Below are 20,165 nucleotides of genomic sequence, written 5' to 3'. Positions count from 1 at the left end.
AGTTGTAGAATAAATTAATATAATTTATATTGGAGTTAATTTGCTAGAAATGTACTTACAATTTTTAGTCAGTTAATCATTTGCATATTTATGTTACACAATTATTACATATTTACATTTTTACATATTTAACACAGTCAGGATATTATAGATTAACGGCGATATTTTTTTTATCGCGCGATAAAAGTTTAACGACCCACCACTAATATAAACATTAACATAATTGCTGTGATTATATCATGAGTGATGTTTTTACAACATTAGACATAACACCATAATAATCAGGATACTGTTAATCATAATTACATGTCTATTTTATATTCAAAAACTATTAAATTATACTATCATCTTGTCACTATTATAATAATTATCATTTTGTTTTAATTCCGGTCATTACATTAGCTATGGCACATAATAATCATATTAACATGTTTTGAATGATGCATGTGTTTCATCTTAGATTTCAATTAGAGCTGGTGATGCTGTTTATTTAATAATGATGAAGATGATGATGATGATAATTATAATTAATAATATTGGTTTAGAAGCCTAATCATGTTTCTCCCGTCAGATGCCTGTGAACTCACACTGGACCCAAACACAGCCCAGAGACGACTCTCTCTGTCTGAGGACAGCAGAAAGGTGACGCTGGCTGGAGAGGACCAGTCGTATCCGGATCACCCAGAGAGGTTTGACACCCTGCACCAGTTGTTGTGTAGAGAGGGTCTGAATGGCCGCTGCTACTGGGAGGAAGAGTGGGAAGGACGGGTTAATATAGGAGTGGCATACAGAGGAATGACAAGGAGAGGAATGGCTAGTGAGGCCTGGTTTGGATGGAACAACAAGTCCTGGTGTCTTGTTTGTGATGACGACAATGCTGCTGCTGCCTACATTGCCCGTCACAATGGTAGTTCAACATCCATACGTCCCCCCCCCCCTCACTCTAACAGAGTAGGGGTGTATCTGGACCGGCCTGCTGGCTCTCTGTCCTTCTACAGAGTGTCCCCAGGTGGAGGGGGGTCCTCAGACACACTGACACACATCCACACCTTCCAGTCCACCTTCACCCAGGAGGTCCTCCTCCCTGGGGTTGGGTTACGTAAGCCTGGTTACGTAAGCCTGGTTCCTCAGCGTCTCTGGGAGTGTCCATTGTAGATACACAAGCACACACAAAGACCCATTGAAAAGCACACACATGTAGACAGTCATAAACACACCCAAACCAACAAGCATATGTACATAGAAATTAACACACACACACACACACACACACACAAACAAACAAATCGTTCAAGACTCTATAAACATACACACACACATACACACACACTCACACACACACACATGTACACAGACTTATTTACACAGACATGCACTCACGCGCACACACATTCATGGATCTAAACCCACAGCAGGTCTGTGTGCCGGTGGTAAGCAGCAGGTAACATCAGTGTCTCCCGTGGTTCATCTCTCAGCCCTCTCTGTGTTCAGCTGGGCTGCTGAGCGTCAGATTAGAGGGGGCCGCTTGGGTCTGGGGGGTCCTCACAGTCCTGACGTTGTTGAGGACCAGCTGTTAGGGGGACGTTTGAATACCTGTGGACCCATGGACGTACCTGTAGTGCATCGGGTTGTTGAGCAGCAGCTGTTGGTGCTCTGAGGGGTCAACCCGTTCAGTGGAAGTACAACACTTTGTGATTGATTTAAATACTCCACTGAACTCCAAATGCTGCATTTTATTGGGCTTCTGGAAGGTTCAGCATAAACCATGAAAGGAAGATCTTCCTTTGGGTTAAGCAGGTTGTACAAAGATTTACTTTCTAATGTAAAATGTGTTTTAAATGTTGATTGATGGTACGTTATTTTACTACAATATTTTATATATTTTCAACATCGTTTTAAAGGAATCCAAAATCAGTTTATATTTTGCCATGCCTGACATGGAACGTGATTTAAAGCAGATTTAACAACATAATCATGAATGATGATAAGGGTTCTATGGGAAAGGGTAACGATGTTGTAAATTACTTTAAACGGAAGATAGTTTCTTTGTGTTCTGTTGGGAACAACAAGTCAACATGTTCAATGATTAAAGATACCTGTTTAGGATTTGTAATTGTTCATAAAGCATAATGTTAATAAACAACTCAGTCGATCAACTGAATGTTCTCGTGTGTTCAGACAATTCTTCCCGTTAGTTCAGTTGAAATCCTCCAAGTCTTCTGGAGACGTTACCTCCAACGCAACAGTGGAGGCTCCATTCACCCCTTCATCAGTGTGTGGAGAGGTTATTACCACACACAACAGCGGAGTCTGACTTTTTTAACCACACACGCATATACAAAAACAAAAAGTAGGTAAAAAGGTGGCTAAACAGACAGGCTAAGCTTGCCAGAGCCTATCCTATCTGGCAAACTCTGCTGTCTGATTGGTTCAGAGACAGCAGGCCTGTGGTAATGCACCAGGCCCTTAGATGGTAGTTCCCGTTACACGGTGCAAAGGTTTCCTTACGTCCTCATCTCCTCCCTCCTCACCCTTGCTGTCATTGGACGGTGGGTCAGCTGGATGCAGTCCTCCAGGTAGTACCACACGCACGCACGCACGCACGCACGCACGCACGCACGCACGCACGCACGCACGCACGCACGCACGCACGCACGCACGCACGCACGCACGCACGCACGCACGCACGCACGCACGCACGCACGCACGCACGCACGCACGCACGCACGCACGCACGCACGCACGCACGCACGCACGCACGCACGCACGCACGCACGCACGCACGCACGCACGCACGCACGCACGCACGCACGCACGCACGCACGCACGCACGCACGCACGCACGCACGCACGCACGCACGCACGCACGCACGCACGCACGCACGCACGCACGCACACACACACACACACACACACACACACACACTCAAAATCAAACCATTTTCATATTTTTATTGATACATTTTGGGACTGATAAGGTGCTGTGATTTTTGTAGTTTCCCAGATTATCAATCTCTTCAATTTTGATCAATTTTTTTCTGTTAATATACAATACAGATGTTTTGTCATTTTGAGAACGCATGTATCTGCTGACCTTCTCCCCGAAGTCGAAGCAGGGCGAGGGGAAGGTCATGTCCTGGCTGCTGAAGGACAGTCGACGGAGGTCTTGTGGATGAGGGCGTCGCCTCATTCCGGGGTCAGGATCCCCCGCTTCTCCATGTAGAAGCACCCGTTGGGGTAGGAGCCCAAAGGTCAACAGGCTGACCCCTGTTGACCTGCCCCCTCCGCGCTAACACTCGGCTCATCAGACCCTCTGATAAACACAGGTTTATGGTTCTCAGGTTAGACACACGTCATAAGATGACCGATTACCAACATTTCAGACCGACTATCTGAAGACTAAAACTCCATCCGCAGGCCAAATGTCGATGAAATGCAAGAAAAGCAACAGAGCCACGATGTCTGGATGCAGGGGTTTGACTCAGGGCAGAGCAAGCAGGGGCTGGGGGAATAGGAATCCATTCATGGGAGAATCGGGACTCTTTGATTAAGCGATACTTGATTGAGTAACGTTGTCAGGTTGACACAAATCAGTACCTTCCTATAGAGTGCGCTCTATAGGAAAGTACTGATTTGTGTCTCTCTGACAACATTGCTCAATCAAGTATCTCTTAATGTTATGCGTACTCGACAATCGTCCATTTGCATTGAGGACCTGTAGAACCGAAACCACCACGTAAAACTTCCAAAGAGATCGAAATACCGTACCACAATATTTACAGAATCTCAGTATTTACACAACATCTTTTCATATCGCATCGTCCCGGCTGATTCCAGACCCTAGAAGAGACTGCGGTGGGCGGGGCAAGGGGGGGATGTGAACCAATCACCTTCAGGGAAGCCAGAGATGGAGAGGATGTCCTCCAGCTGGACCTTGGCCTCCAGGGTCATCCTCAGGGTGAATTGCTGGTTTGGTCATGTGTTGTTTAATTCAAACCACATCGTATAACATTTATAGCGCCTAGAAGGGCTGCAATAGTAACTAGGGCCCCATCCTATTATTCCCCTAGCCCTAGATTTGAGCCCCAGCCCTAGAAGTTGTGCGTTCCCTCGGAGGGGTAGGGTGATCCAATACTTAGGGGCAAGAGAGAGGGCCTATTTCCCCTTAAAGTCCCTTGGCAGCTCGCCAGCTCGGTACCTCACTTACAGCCAAGGGAGTATCACGTATGACCCAGGACACGTTGAGAACTCAGCAAGCGGCTATTTTTCCATGTTTTCTCAAACTGTTATACATTATGTTAATTTATTTATCCGTAAACTGGATTTAACTACGATCTGAATGTGTAGGTTGTCTTATTTTCGACACAAGGGTGACATTTTCAAACGTGAACGAAAATATTTGTAGGCTCCTTCCTGTAGTGTAGACACGTCGGTGCTGCGCGTGACGTAGGGGAGCACGTTCACTACGCTAATTTGCATAATATTAATTATAGTGGTGTCACATTTCATAGTGAACGATCTTCACTATCACTTCACTCTTTATTGTGGAGGGAAGTGTTCTCGTTAAGGGGAGAGTAATGGGACAGGGCCTAGTACTCATCTAACGAAGCAAGGATCAACAATATAAAGTCACTGATTAAAATAGTAACAGGTAACTCTTGGAAAAGCGACGAGTAACTTCAATACAAGCACTAGTAACTCAAATGAGTTTGGCTTCTGGACGCAGTGTTCAAACATAGATACAGAATAGATGGAAATGAGCGCTGGTGGTGGGGAGCAGGACAGCCACTTGAAGATGCCTCCCATGACCATCATCTCGACCAGGCGGGGCTCCACGCTGGGCCACGGGGCGTCCCAGAGAGGTCAGCTCGTCGTTGCTGTCCACAGCGTCCACTTCTGGTGGACCAACCCCAAGGAAACATCAACAATCCCCACAGTAAGTAAGTAAGTAAAATCCATTCATAAGGCACATTTAAAAACTGTTTTCATTGGCCAAAGTGCTGTACATGGTGCAACCAAAGGCATATAATAGAACACAGGCCACCTTATATAGGTGGCCTGTTTTCAGACACTGGGTCAAAACCCAAAGTATATACACAGTCAATACAAAGACACATTCACAAACATCATGACCGGGTTTCTTACTTGCAGGAGTGGATGACGTACACCGCGTCGTTGAGGGTGATGCTGGTCTCTGCGATGTTGGTGGACAGGACGACCTGCAGGAGGCAGGGAACAACAACAGGAGATGGACCGGCAAGGGTGGATTCCAGGCAGCTGGGCAGGCAGAGGAGCACAAGGGGTGGATGGCAGGCAGCTACGGGGTTGGTGATCCTGGGGCGAGGACAACGCAGAGATTTAAAGGTCCCATGACATGCCACCAGGTGTGGTGTGTTTAGCCGTTACAAGCCGTTTTGGAAATCGGCCCCTTATGACATCACAGGTGGGCGTGTCCACCTAGATGTGTGCTGGATAGATCAGTCTACCAGCCTACCCAGTGGACTGTAGCAAACGTTGCTCATCTCTCCGTCACACATCTAGGTGGACACGACCACTTGTGATGTCGGAAGATTGTTTCTTTGTGTTCTGTTGGGAACAACAAGTCAACATTCTTCCCTTTAGTTAAAGTCTCCAGTCACCCCTTCATCAGTGGGGAGGGAGGATATTACCACACACACACAACAATGGAGTCTCCATTCACCCCTTCATCAGTGTGTGGAGAGGTTATTTCCACACACACAACAGTGGAGTCTGAACACATACGCATATACTAAAACAAAAGTAAGTAATCTGGTGGGATATATACACACACACACGCTCACATACACACATTAACATACGCACAGACACATTACAGAGTTACAATTATGTTTATTGATTTAATCTAGAAATCTCTGTGAAGTTTCTTCCTTCATGAAACATAGATAATAAAACTGTCATCAGAGTTAGTGAGGAGCTTCTACTGCTAACCCTCCAACGTGTTTCAGGAAATGTGTTTAACTTATCTAAATCAAGCAAGGTGTGTGTCCACTGTGATCTCCAAAGACTATTTCTTATTTTATCACTGAAAACAGTTATGGTTCAGGAGCCCAGAAGCTCAATCGTTAAGGCCGATATATGCTCTGTTTTAGACGTAACGCGTAAGCACGTAAGATACATAACCCCCCCTTGCGCGGTAAAATATCCCCCCTTACGTGCTTAAGTGCGTCGCCCAAAATTCCTGACTATGCGACTAAAACACTACGGCCCTACGCAGCTCGCAAAGACTGTGATTGGCCAGCTAACCACATCCTTTCAGGAGTCTTATCAGCTCCAGCTCCCTCAACTGTCTTCGACTCAACCTTAACATCGTTCAGAGTGTGGAAAAAGACCGCTAACCTAAACTTAGCTACTGCTACTCTCGTCGAAAATACTGGAAGTGCATAAATATAAACAAGCCAGCGATTTCCACTTCCACGCCCACAGATTAGTTCGTTGCTCCCCCTACTGTTCTGGCGGAGAATCCCCTTGCAACACGCGCAATCCTTAAGGAACCTTAGGGGAACCGTAAATCAAAACTTGTCTAAAACAAGTCCCTTGTGTAAATTACGTGCTTACGTCTCTGCGTCTAAAACGACCCTAAATCGGCCTTTACTCTCAACAACTTTAGAACCTGCTTAATGTTCTCTCTCGGTTCTAAATATTCCTTTTGTGTTTTGGCATACCCCTACACTTAATTCAACCTTACTTCGATTTGTACTTTTGTATTTTTTAAACGGGGCAGCTCACAATTTGACGACGAGGACACACTTAGGAAAGTCCTTTAAAGTTGTTGATACAGTGGATTTAAATGAGAGTGAGACGTCTAATTTTTCCAGAAGGGTGGGGGTGTGTTTACTGGAAAAGGTTTCCAATGGGTATCTGTGTTTGTTAGCACATGAAGTTCAAGTCCTCCCCCTATTTTTCAAAACCCTGGTACCGGACAGGGTCTTATCAGGCAAAATGTGAGATGAATGGAAACTAGCCTTGAATTAGCCTTAAAGGTAACAACTGACTCTAGCTGTGTGACAAATGATTGGTGTGCAGTGTGCATGTGTGTGTGTGTGCGTGTGCATGTGTGTGTGAGTGAGTAAAGGCAAACCAGTGGATTATTTAATGACAGCTGTTACTCAGGTTCGAGTCTGTGTCCTGGTTTGATCCGAGGTGTTTCTGACAGTGTGTATGCGCTTCAAAAGATCGTCTTTTATGTCTACCAACTCGTTGAGAAATGTTCTACTCTAGTAAAAGTTTTTTTCCTTTTCCTTCCTTTGCAGTTGTATTTTGATTAGTGGTGGGTCGTTATCGGCGTTAACGGCTGCGTTAACGCAAAACTTTTATCGCGCGATAAAAAAAATATCGCCGTTAATCTATTTTCAAACACTTCCTTGTTCGGACCCATCACGTGACTGAACTAACCAATCAGAAGCTAACTGAGGTAAACTGAGGTAAACGTGAGGGAATCAGAGAGGCAGATTCAACAGAATATCCTGACTGTGTTAAATATGTAAATATGTAAGTAATAATTGTGTAACATAAATATGTAAATAATTAACTGACTAAACATTGTAAGTACATTTCTAGCAAATTAACTCCAATATAAATTATATTAATTTATTCTACAACTTTCAAATATTTAACTTCTAAACCTTACATTATTATGGATTATTACACGTCTCTTCTCAATGCTGTAGACTGCTCCATTCACTTGCATGGGCCTTCCCAACGTTCAGCTGTCAATTATTTTTGTTTATGCTCCGTTCACTTGCATGGGCACTTCACAACTTCCGGTGGTGAATTATATTTGATAATTCACCATTGCCAAGTATAATTGACCGCTGTCAAGGTAAACGAAAGGATTTTTTGCCGTTTGCCATTTTAATCTAGATTAATCTAGATTAATTTTGGAATTAATCTAGATTAAAAAAAAAAATCTATGCCCACCACTAATTTTGATACTTTGAGAGTCCCAGGATTTCTTCACAGACGATACCAAGTACAGCAATACTTTGTACCCTGGAAGTCATACTTTAGTTGTACTATTCAGCCATCATTGTGGGTATCAGCACTAGGACCTGTTGGTTTATAGCTTGATATGGACTTTATTAAACTGTTGCTCGGTCTTATCTTATCACTTCATCAGTCATGGTGCTGTGCCCTGACAGAGGCCAGTGGAACATAAAGCGTGTAGACGTAGTTATCTGTTGTTCAAAGTCTCCTTCCTCATTTGATCGGTCTTCAATGAGGAGTTTAGCAGCTCAATCGTTACTCTCTGAACCTTTAGAACCTGTTTAATGTTCTGTCTTGCTTCTTAACACTTCTCCGTGATTTTGACTTGCCTTTAATTTCTGCTTCTATATTTCCATTCTATACGGACAGCACACGTTTTATCACGGAGAAGATAAGGTACAGTATTCTTACTCTATTAATTCATTCTTACTAAATTAATCTGTTTCCAGACCAAGTTCAGTGTTTCCAGGTTTGTGGTGTAAAAGGGGCGCTGATATCAGTGAAATAACCTGTTTAAATGAAGGAGTGTGGGTCAGAACATCAATAACTAGTTTCACTGTGTGGAGGGCGTTTATATACGGATCCTCTGGTACGGTACATAAAGTGTTTTTAATTGTACTGAAAGGATACGTTTTCTCCTGGACAGTATGAGTCTGTACTAGTCAGTTTGGTTGTGTTATGGACTTTTATTGTGGCGTTTTATTGGTAACATTAGTTCATTATTGATGGTTTATGGTTACAACAGTTAAAGGATAAAGACATAGATGATAGAGTGTGTATATCTAGAGATAGACAGTAATAGTGTGTGTGTGTGTGTGTGTGTGTGTGTGTGTGTGTGTGTGTGTGTGTGTGTGTGTGTGTGTGTGTGTGTGTGTGTGTGTGATCTAGACATAGAGACTGATATACTATGTATATCTAGACAAAGAGAGTGATAGAATGTGTGTCTATTAGACAGAAGGATAACACATCTTCACTGCAGTCATTTCACGTTTGTTACTCAAACAGAATCCACAGAAACAATATGTAGTTGTGTTTGTGTCCAGGTCTCCAGTCTACTATGGATGAGGAGAGAGAGGAGGGGGCTCCTACCTCTAAAACCACTCTGTCTGGGGAACATGGCCGCCAGAGCAGAGCTAAGAGGCAAGAAGAGGATCTCACTGTCTGTGACTGTTGTCCTTCTCAGAGCTCAGCACTGATATCTCATGACTCCATCATCAGTCTTAGTAAAAGCTGTGTGTGTGTTGTGTTGAAGCCCAGAGCAGCGGGAGAGAGCAGACTCCCCTGGACCCAGCTGTGTCTCCTTGAAGAGTGACTGGTCTATGGATCATCCTTTTAACTTTAGAGATGGAAATCAGTCTATTGAGAAGAGGTGAGGATTTATCAGATATTATACAACTATATCTATCAGACATCCTTTAATCCTGGTTCTTGTTTTTCTATAAGATTCCAGAAGGAGAGAGCAGACTCCCCTGGACCCAGCTGTGTCTCCATGAAGAGCGACCGCTCTATGGGTCATCCTCCTGACCTTAAAGATGGACGCCCCTCCAGAGAGGAAGGGTAAGGATTTGTCAAAGATTATAAAACGACAGCATATCAAACATCCATAAATCCTGGTTCTTGTTTTTATATAAGATTCCAGAAGGAGAGAGCAGACTCCCCTGGACCCAGCTGTGTCTCCATGAAGAGCGACCGCTCTATGCAACATCCTCCTGACCTTAACGATGGACGCCCCTCCAGAGAGGAGAGGTAGGAGTTTCCAACAAACTATTAGTTTTACTGACTGATATTTACAATTCAGGAAATATTTTTAGAAAAAGATACTGTGTGTGTGTGTGTGTGTGTGTGTGTGTGTGTGTGTGTGTGTGTGTGTGTGTGTGTGTGTGTGTGTGTGTGTGTGTGTGTGTGTGTGCGTGCGTGCGTGCGTGCGTGCGTGCGTTCTCTCCACAGGCGACCCCAGGAGAGGTCAAAGGTTACCAGTGCTCAGTCTGTACAGCAGCATCAAGCAGAGCTGATCAAGGTGTGTAAATGAAAAACTACATTTGACTTCAGCTCTAAACAGGGGTGACCTAAGGGGGGGGGGGGTAGTATAGTCTTTATATTCCACTTCTCTCTCTTTATTGCATGGTTCAGTCTTGCGTGGATCCAGTTTTCAGCACAGTCTTCCACTCGGTGGAAGTCGGGGTATCAGAAACAGAAACCTGAGAGGGAGGATCAGGGCCCACAGTTGGTCCCCCAGTTAACAGAACTAAAGATTTTTATTTATTCACCTTCCTGTGGTGCCCATTATCACGGAGCTACCTAGTGAATCATGGAATCTTATACAAATCAAATAGTTCTTCATCAAACATTGAAATTCATGAATATGAATCAATGAATGAGGTAGACAGCTGGATGAACCAGGAAACTGTTTACTGAGGCCTACACAAATTTTCTTCTATTTATCAACTATGCAGCCAGGGTAGGTCTGAATACTGACCCCTAGTGGTGAAAAGTAATAGCAGAGTATGAAGACAGTGTGTCTTTTCTGTCCCATTTTACTGAGGTGTTTAGTGCCAGTATAACATTACTGGCATCTGACAAACTTTGGGAACAAATTGACCAAAATGTAAAACACCACTGAATTTCATGAATTTCTCAAGAGGAAAGCCTTTTGCCAGAACAGCAACAGTAATGAGAGATGCCACTCATTACCTCTAACATTAATACATCAATGGTCAATGATAGCAGTCCAAGTATTGGGTAATTAGCAGTACGCTACACTAGAGCTAGTCTATCAATCTGGGTGATCAAATGGATTTTCTAGGCTGGTGGGTGGTCTAGGTTGGAGGCCCAATATATTATTTGATAAGGCCCACAAGCTATACTGGTGCCCCTGGCTCTACATGGGCAATAAAAGCATCTCTTGTGGAGCTTATAGGCTCCAGGCTTCCCTCTTTAGACCAGGGAGACGTTAATCTAGGACAGATGCTTCTGATGTCCTCAGTTAGTTCAAAGTAAAGTTCTCCTTGATGTTTGTTCTGTTCCAGAGGGCTGAGGAGAACGCACACGCTTTTCTAGACAAGGAGCTGAAGAAGCTCTGGAGGGATCTCTTCTCAGATTACCCACAATGCTCAGAGAGTCAGAGGGAGGACGAGGAGGAGGATGATAAGAACGAGGAGCAGAGGAGGCGCGCCATAGAGGGAGTGGTAGACATCACAAAGCTCTGCCTGATGGAGATGAACCAGGAGGAACTGGCCGACAAGCTGGGGAGTGGTAAGATACTCATATATAGGTTAAATGGTTTGATCCAGATATGTAGGGTCATTGTGGGGGTATCAGCTTAAAGAATTTTAAACATTAAACTGCAGATCAACAGCAGAATAACTCAGTGGAAGAGATGCACCACTATCTTGTTATGTCAGGTTAACAAGTCACTGATACCACTGATACTCAACAACGACAGCACTACTAATAAAGTTATAAGATCCATATAAAGTAGAATTTTATAATACTTTTTTCTTTACACCACTAATATTGCTTGGAAATATGAATGGTTTGTTTCTTCTGGTTTGGGATTTAGGAGCTGTTGTGGTCCAGTGGCAACATGAACTCAAGGCTCATCTGAAGAAGAAGTTCCACTGTGTGTTTGAGGGAATCGCTAGAGCAGGAGAGCAGAGACCTCTGAATGAGATCTACACAGAGCTCTTCATCACAGAGAGAGGCAGTGGAGAGGTCAACAAGGAACATGAGGTCAGACTGATTGAAAAGGATTCCAGGAAGCAAGCCAACGATGAAACACCAATCCGATGTGAAGACATCTTTAAACCTTTACCTGCCCAAGATAAACCAATCAGAACAATAATGACAACCGGAGTGGCCGGCATTGGTAAAACTCTCATAACACAAAAGTTCACTCTGGACTGGGCCGAAGGCAAAGCCAATCACGACATAGACTTCACATTTCTCCTCACTTTCAGAGAGCTGAATTTATTGAAAGGGAAAGAGTTTAGCTTACTGGAACTTCTTCATCAGTTTTCTGTTGAAACCAAAGAATCAGAAATCTACAGATACGACCATGACCAAGTAGTCTTCATCTTGGATGGTCTGGATGAGTGTCGACTTCCTCTGGACTTCCAGAACAACTCGATCTGGACTGATGTCACCGAGCCGACCTCAGTGGACGTGCTGCTGACAAACATCATCAGGGGAGTCCTGCTTCCCTCTGCCCGCATCTGGATAACCACACGCCCTGCCGCAGCCAATCAGATCCCTGCTGAGTGTGTTGACATGGTGACCGAGGTGAGAGGGTTCACTGACCCACAGAAGGAGGAGTACTTCAGGAAGAGATTCAGAGAGGGGACAATGGCCACCACAATCATCTCTCACGTCAAGAAATCTCGAAGCCTCCACATCATGTGTCACATCCCAGTCTTCTGTTGGATCACTGCTACAGTTCTACAGGACTTCTTCAAAACATCCCAGAGAGGAGAAGAGGTGCCCAAGACCGTGACTCAGATGTACAGCCACTTCCTGAGGGTTCAGTCCATACAGGGGGACAGGAAGTATCATGGGAGAGCTGAAACTGATCCACACTGGAGTTCGGAGAGCAGGGAGATCATTGTTTCTCTTGGGAAACTGGCTTTTAACCAGCTGGAGAAAGGTCAGCTGATCTTCTACGAGGCAGACTTGGCAGAGTGTGGCATCGATATCAGAGCAGCCTCAGTGTACTCAGGAGTGTTCACCCAGATCTTTAAAGAGGAGTGTGGACTGCACCAGGACAGGATGTTCTGCTTCGTCCATCTGAGCATCCAGGAGTTTCTGGCTGCCCTTTATGTCTTTCTGTCCTACATCAACACTGGTGTCAACCTGCTCTCAGAAGAACAGCCAACCTCCAGGGAAGCTGAACTCCTCCTCTACCAGAGTGCTGTGGACAAGGCCTTACAGAGTGAGAACGGACACCTGGACTTGTTCCTCCGCTTCCTCCTGGGCCTCTCTCTAGAGACCAATCAGATGCTCCTACAAGGTCTGCTGGGACCAAGAGATAGTCAATTACTGGGCAATCTAACTAAAAACGTTCCACCGGGGCAGACAGGAAGGAGGTCACAAATCAATACCCAAATAGTCCATTACATCAAGGAGAAGATAGGTGGAGATCTCTCTCAAGAGAGAAGCATCAATCTGTTCCACTGTCTGAATGAGCTGAATGACAGTTCTTTAGTGGAGGAGATCCAACAGTACCTGTCATCAGGAAGTATCTCCACAGAATCTCTCTCCTCTGCTCAGTGGTCAGCTCTGGTCTTCATCGTACTGACATCAGAAGAGCAGCTGGAAGTGTTTTACCTGAAGAAATACTCTGCTTCTGAGGAGGGTCTTCTGGGGCTGCTGCCATTGATCAAAGCCTCCAAAACATCTCTGTAGGTTCACACATAACTTGTATTAACAATACAGTACTATACATAATACTACAATATAAAAGTTATAGTAAATTACAAAACATCTCTGACGGTGCACTAAGAACATGTATTGCAATGCACACAATACAATATACATAATACTAGAATACAAAAGTTATAATAACATACAACATGTATCTGTAGGCATACTTATAACATGTTTTACGATACACACTATATACATAATTCTATAAAAGTAATATTATGTTACAGTTTTCAGAACTACAAAACAACTGTTATAGCATTTTTGTTAGTATCAACATTGTACACCTAATATGTAACTACCATTTCAAGATCTAATGTATAATCATTTTGTTCAACTATCTGTTTTTTTGTGAAGCTTGAATGGCTGTAAGCTGTCAGAGAGATGCTGTAAAGCTCTTGCCTCAGTTCTCAGCTCCAACTCCTCTAGTCTGAGAGAGCTGGACCTGAGTACCAATGATCTGCAGGATTCAGGAGTGAAGCTGCTCTCTGCTGGACTGGGGAGTCCAAACTGTACACTGGAAATTCTCAGGTCAGTTATACTCAAAGTGCAGTTACACCACAAGGTTCTGTTTTAGAAGACTTAACTACTGCCCCTGGTTTGAGAATCATACCTAAATGACCTCAAACTATATCAGATAATAACTCAATACCTTTGATGACCACATGTATTACGCCTGATTTCCACCGGGGACGTATGCGCCGCGGAACGGCCGCGCCGCGAAACGGCTGCGAACTCTGCCCTGCGTCCATTTCCACCGGGCTCGTAACGGCAGCGTAGCGCTGCCTTGCGAGCCAGCCGTATTCACACGAGATCACGCGATAATCCTATACCTAGTGTACTCACCTTCCACTCCCAAAACTACTGCAATTAAATGCCAGGCTTTGTCCTTTCTGACATTGTCCTTATAAAAAGGATGATTTATTTCATCAATTATTTTATGTTGCTCCACTTCGACAATCAGTCTCTCGTCGTCCATGTTGCCGACCCTCTGAGACCCTTTGATTGATTGACTGCTGACCTGGTGCCACCGGTCATGACGTAATAATGTTGATGTGAAGTTACATGAGCTGAGTATTGTGTTTTATTTTGAAAATTGACCGGATGCTCTATGGCTTTTACTTTTTCAGTTCCTGCCCAGCTCGATCTGCTCTGTTGAAATTGACGCGGTTCAGCAACGGCTTGCGTCAAAAATAGAAGTGCTACGGAATGATAGCGCTGCGGCGCGGCGAGCCGCTCCTGGGACGCTGCAGAGACGTTCCGCAGCGTGCCCCGTGGAAATGGTTTCATTGATTAGAGTGGCAGCGATCACTCTAATCAGGCGTTAGAGTGGTGCCATTGGACATTTTACACCTTGTTGTTTATGTGGGATGTGAAAATGAAAAGTTGAAAAAGTTATCCCAAAGTTGCCATTGCAACTTTTCAATTATGAACACGAAATATAATAAAAGTGCGTTCCCACAATCCCCTGTTCACGGGACAGTGGTAGTTAAACAAATTAAGTCACAGTATTTGCATCCATCAAAGTTTATCGGTCTAAATAAACCAGCAGCCAGACCAATGCCTTAGCTGAACCTCTGAAGCTAATCAGGTGGGCTTGGTTAGTACTGTATGGGAGACCAACTGGGAACACTGAGCTGCTGCTGGAAGTGGTGTCGGTTGGTGGCCAGTAGGTGGCACTCTTCCCTCTGGCCAGAGCATAAATCCTGATGCCCCAGTGCAGTGACGGGGACACTGGGCTGTGGAAGGTGCCGTCCTTCGGGGGAGACGTAAAACCGAGGTCCTGACTCACGGAGGTTATTAAAAGTCCCTTGGTATGAATATCTCACTTTATGAGGTTTTCTAACATAAATATGAGTTCCCCTAGCTTGCCTATGGTCCCCCAGTGGCTAAAACTTGCGTTCGGTGTAAAACGAGCACTAGGTGTTTGAAAAAACGGAGGCTCAAGCGCGCTGATTTGGAATGTGGTCCCATATGTCGTCATAAATTGGGGAAAAGGAACTTTGGCTTTGACTTTTTGAAGTACATGAACTGTGTGATGCTGCCTGCTGCCGGTTGCCGTGAGGCACCACTGCCCGGCAGCGGGCAGCCGGCAGCAGGCAGCGCGCTGTTCAGTCTACTTCAGATTGATGTGAAAGTGGAAGAACCAGAGATGTCGGAGAATCCGACGAAGTCGTTTGTGATTCATAATATCGTCTGGAGGCGCACACAGCTTTTGGCTGTGATAATATGTATGATATGAAATGGATATCTATGTATTATATGATATTATTAATACATAGAGCTCCAGGACTGTAACGCAAGTGTTGTACACTTCTTTGTTATTTGGATAACCGTTCTGCTGTTGGTATTGGCACATAACACGTCGGACTCTCGTCTCTGGTATTTCCACAACGAGACTCGTAGTGGGGGTTATCTCAGCCATGGTTGAGAATGAATTGGGGGAAAGGCAGGGGCGAGTCTAGGTTCTGACTTTTGGGGGGGCTCAACCCCAGGAAGCCACAGGGGTATATGAAGTGTATAAAGTCCTGTCCAAGATTTTTCTTTTTTCACAACCTTTATTTTCTAATGCCGCGTTTCCACTGCAGGGTGCTGTACGGTTCGGTTCGCCTCAGTCCGATAGGGAGGGGGCGGTATAGCCCAGCTCAGTGCCGAGGTCGTGTTTCCACCGCCGACAGTACCCTTTAAGGTAGGCCGGATGTCGATCGCCGCGGCAGCTACGTAATTATCGTGACATCATAGCAGCGTGACACAGCCATTCAACCAGAAACCAGCTGGAAGACCTTCTCGTTCCTCACTGCTCCATCAAGCTCCCTCTGCACATCTTCCTCCCCAAGAATGCAGAGGAACGTCTCCACCTCCTTGTTCGCCCAAGCAAGCGTTTTACACGACATGTTCATTGTAAAGAATAATACCTCGAGGCTACTGTTTGTTTGTTTTTATCCCCACGTCGCCCGGAAGTGACGATTCTGTCGACCAATCAACGGAGGGGGTGTGTAGCTCGAATTTTCCGGCACCCTTTCAGGTGTCTCAGTACCCAAACGGAGGAGTACTGAAAACGAGGGCAAAACGAGTACGGCTCAGTCCGGGTCACGCCCACTTTTGGCGGTGGAAACGCAAACCGTACCGCACCTTTGCGAACCGAACCGTACCGCACCCTGCAGTGGAAACGTGCCATTAGTTACTATGCTGTTGTATGTCTAAGCCGATAGCTGGCAGTGTCAGCTAAATAATGCAGTTCTGAACCACTGAAGTGATGAAATGAAAAAAGACTGTTTGGATGAAGGAATAATCAATGGATGTGAACTGGGTATATTAAATTTCCTTTTTGTAAGTTTCACTAAAAAATTGGTACAACATGTACTATATTAATAATATGAGAAACATACCACTATTTCGGGAGCACTAAATGATGTCGCCTTACTTTAATGGACCCATACAATTTTATAAATTGTATCAACATACATTTTTATAAAACTTCTGATGCAAAAAAATCAACAAGTACAACATGTACTAGTCGAATACTATGAGAAACAGACCACTATTTCGGGAGCACTAAACTATGTTGTCTCACCTTCAGGGACCCATACATTTTTCTAAAACTTCTGATGCCAAAAAATCTTGTTGTTCTGATGCAAAAAAAAAAGGGTGCTAATTTTCAGTTGAAAAATAACCGCTGGCATTATTTTATCAGCTGAGGGCGTTTTCATTGCCATAACAACATGAGCTAATCAACAAGTACATGTTCTAGACCAGTGGTTCTCAATTATTTTTCTTTCTTTCCCCCCCTTTCACGCCCTCCCTGAATTGAAAAAACCTACTATTGAGAACCTGCTAAAATGTATTTATTTAGATTAATAAAATTAGCGGAGATAACATCTGCAACAACTTAAAACTATTTCCAACTTCAGTTTATAAACTCAATTTGTAACATTTAAACAAGACTGCTAAGTCTGTGTGAATCTCGAAATCAGAGAAACGAGAGGAAATGATTCACTGGGGTTTGCATTTAATTAAAATATTTTTAAACAGTAAACATTGGTCACTTGTCAGCTTCATCAGCTTATTCCCTTTCAAAAAAATTAATATATGTTCATCTTTCAAGCATGAATTGGCTGCCGGGCATCACCCAAGTGGATGCTACACATTCATGGTGGTTAGTGAGATGAGGTCCCCCCTTCACTGTAAAGCGCTATATAAAGTCAATGTAAGGTGACTTGAAAAGCGCTATATGAATGTATAGTTAATTTCAACTTCATAAATGTATAATTTTCATGGGAATAACTCAACAATTTCTTTTTTGTTGCCATGACTTTATAAGGTCTTTGCTACGTCATCATTTTTTACAGATATACTTTATATATATTTTATCTTCAGAACTTCAATTGAAGACATAAAATACAGAACAAGGTCCAACAATTTAAGATGTAGAAATACAGAACAATACATGTAGAAATACAGAGCAACATAAAACAAAATTCCCAGAGGGGGTTTCATAGTCGTCCTTGATTTTGATGCCCGGTAAAAGTGTCTGAAGCCAGGAAGGGCAAGTGCCCGTAGTGTTTTAAGTTTTTGTAAATGAGCTTGAGCACATTCATGATGATTGATCAAAATGAAAGGTTGAATTAATGAATCAATAGTCTTACAGAAGACAGCATTGGGACTGATAGAGTGTGCTGAAGGCCCTCCTTGGCTCCACAGCCCTCTGCTTCGTTAGGGCTGACTCTGTTCACAGAGAGTCCAGGATCCCTACGGCCATCAGGGGACTGCTGGAGGAAGTTTGAAAGTCCAAAGTCATCTCCTTGAGCTCACTCCCTGATCCCTGATAGCAGCGTGGAGAGCATTGGCGCTAGCATCACTGGACGTCCTCCCCTCCAGTGCTGTTCGTTAGCTACACCATGTTTCTCCTGTGAGCTGGTTGGATCTTTTAAGCACTTTTAATCTCACTTCCTAACATGTTCTTTTTATTGTGTGCAGGCTGAATTCCTGTAATCTGTCAGAGGACTGCTGTGAAGCTCTGGCCTCAGCTCTCAGCACCAACTCCTCTAGTCTGAGAGAGCTGGACCTGAGTAACAATCGTCTGAAGGATTCAGGAGTGAAGCTGCTCTCTGCTGGACTGGGGAGTCCACACTGTACACTGGAAACTCTCAGGTCAGTTTTACTCAACGTGAAAACAGTTCCGTATCAGGAGACCATTAAAAAACGACTACTTGCCCCTGGTTTGAGGATCAATCCTAAATGCCGTCTAAATATATAATCGAATGACTCAGTACCTTTGCTGACCACGTTTATCAGGGTGGTGCCATTGGACATATTACACCTTCTTGTTTATGTGGGATGCGAAAATGAAAAGTTGAAAAGTTATCCGAGTTGCCATTGCATCTTTTCAATTATATACACAAAATATAATAATAGTGCCCTCCCACAATCTCCTGTTAATGGGACAGTGGGAGTTAAACAAATGAAGTCATAGTATTTGCATCAATCTAAGGTTATAGGTCTACGTAGACTGATTATATTGTGGCAAGCAGCACAGGAATGACCCGACGGGAGACTAGGGCCCCGTTTCCCGAAGCATTGTTAGCCTAAGTGGTTCGTGAAGTTCGTCGTACGAGCATCGTACAGTTTTCACATCGTTTCCCGAAAGCATCGTTGCGTAACGAACGTCAGGAATACACTTGTAGCTAACGAGGGCTCCAGGGGTACTCGTAGGGTGCTAAGAGCATCGTTACTATAGCCTCAGTGGAGTCACCTGCTGGACATTCTGTGGTATTGGATGTGTTTTATTAAATCACATCCAATACCACAGAATGTCCAGCTGGCACCATTTCGGAATATCCCCAAAACAGTGGTCACCGCCAATACATTACTCATAGACTACTGTAAGATTTAAAAAGCAAAGACAGAGACATGTTAGAAGTCAACAACAACATAATTTATTGCAGCAATTTAAAATTCCAAAAATACATGCGCAGCCGAAATGTACCGATCAAACGCCACGTCCCAAGGCAACCCTCTCACAAGGCATATAATAAAATCAAATGATTCCATTGCTCTTGTGTTGGATGTCGCTTTCGAGCTGCACTTGATGTCTCCATCAGATTTTAATTCAAACGTCGTGGTTAAAATGTCCTCATATTGATCAATGACAGAAGACTTAAGCTGCGGCCACACTGAACGCGATACGCGCGTTAGATTACGCGCGTTAGATTACGCGCGTTAGATTACGCGAGTACCGTGCCTAACCTGACGCTTGATCATTGTGTGTCACAAAAATGGTTCAACGTCCCTAACGCCAAAGACGTTGACGTCGCTTAGCAACCGAAGACGCTGGGGTTGACAAGTTACCGGACTACTACTACCCATGCAAGTGAACGGAGCGTTCCACGGCATTGAGAAGACCCGTGTAAAAAGGCCTATAATATTTCCAGTTATGGCATTGATTTCTCCTCAGATTAGACTAATAAAGCAATGATTTAAAAAAAGAAAACACAAACGCTCGATCAAAGGCCAAGCCCGACCCGGCCTGAGGATAGTGGTGGGAAATATCGGCCCGACCCGGCCCGCGGGACGGCTCGGGCTCAGGCTCGGGCAGTGAATCTAAACTCTAGTGCATGACATCCTCCGTAGGCGCTCACAGCTGGGTGAGTTTCACCACCTCCTCATTGTTTCAACACACTGAATCGATGACTTGGTCATCCATGTTCTTTCTGCTTCTGTGCGTC

At 44.2% G+C, this 20,165-nt stretch overlaps 1 protein-coding gene across 5 annotated transcripts in view; it reads left to right on the top strand.

The window, feature by feature from the left end:
• Positions 1-20,165, top strand: part of LOC130377339 (NACHT, LRR and PYD domains-containing protein 3-like) — a 91,773-nt gene that overhangs the window by 63,335 nt on the left and 8,273 nt on the right. Inside the window, exons 9-15 of one of the 5 annotated variants that reach the window (XM_056584418.1) lie at positions 9,469-9,582; positions 9,658-9,771; positions 9,973-10,042; positions 11,052-11,277; positions 11,585-13,418; positions 13,798-13,971; positions 18,418-18,591. The exons of 1 other annotated variant lie outside the window; for it this stretch is intronic. In XM_056584418.1, the coding sequence (XP_056440393.1) occupies positions 9,469-9,582; positions 9,658-9,771; positions 9,973-10,042; positions 11,052-11,277; positions 11,585-13,418; positions 13,798-13,971; positions 18,418-18,591 (2,706 nt within the window). Of the gene's footprint in view, positions 1-571; positions 2,436-9,468; positions 9,583-9,657; positions 9,772-9,972; positions 10,043-11,051; positions 11,278-11,584; positions 13,419-13,797; positions 13,972-18,417; positions 18,592-20,165 lie in introns of those variants that run through there. 3 more of the 5 variants (XM_056584420.1, XM_056584419.1, XM_056584416.1) reach the window with 3 other exon arrangements.

This window comes from Gadus chalcogrammus, chromosome 23 (assembly GCF_026213295.1).
Source record: "Gadus chalcogrammus isolate NIFS_2021 chromosome 23, NIFS_Gcha_1.0, whole genome shotgun sequence".
Taxonomy (NCBI): Eukaryota; Metazoa; Chordata; class Actinopteri; order Gadiformes; family Gadidae; genus Gadus; species Gadus chalcogrammus.
This window is presented reverse-complemented; position numbering and strand designations above follow the sequence as displayed.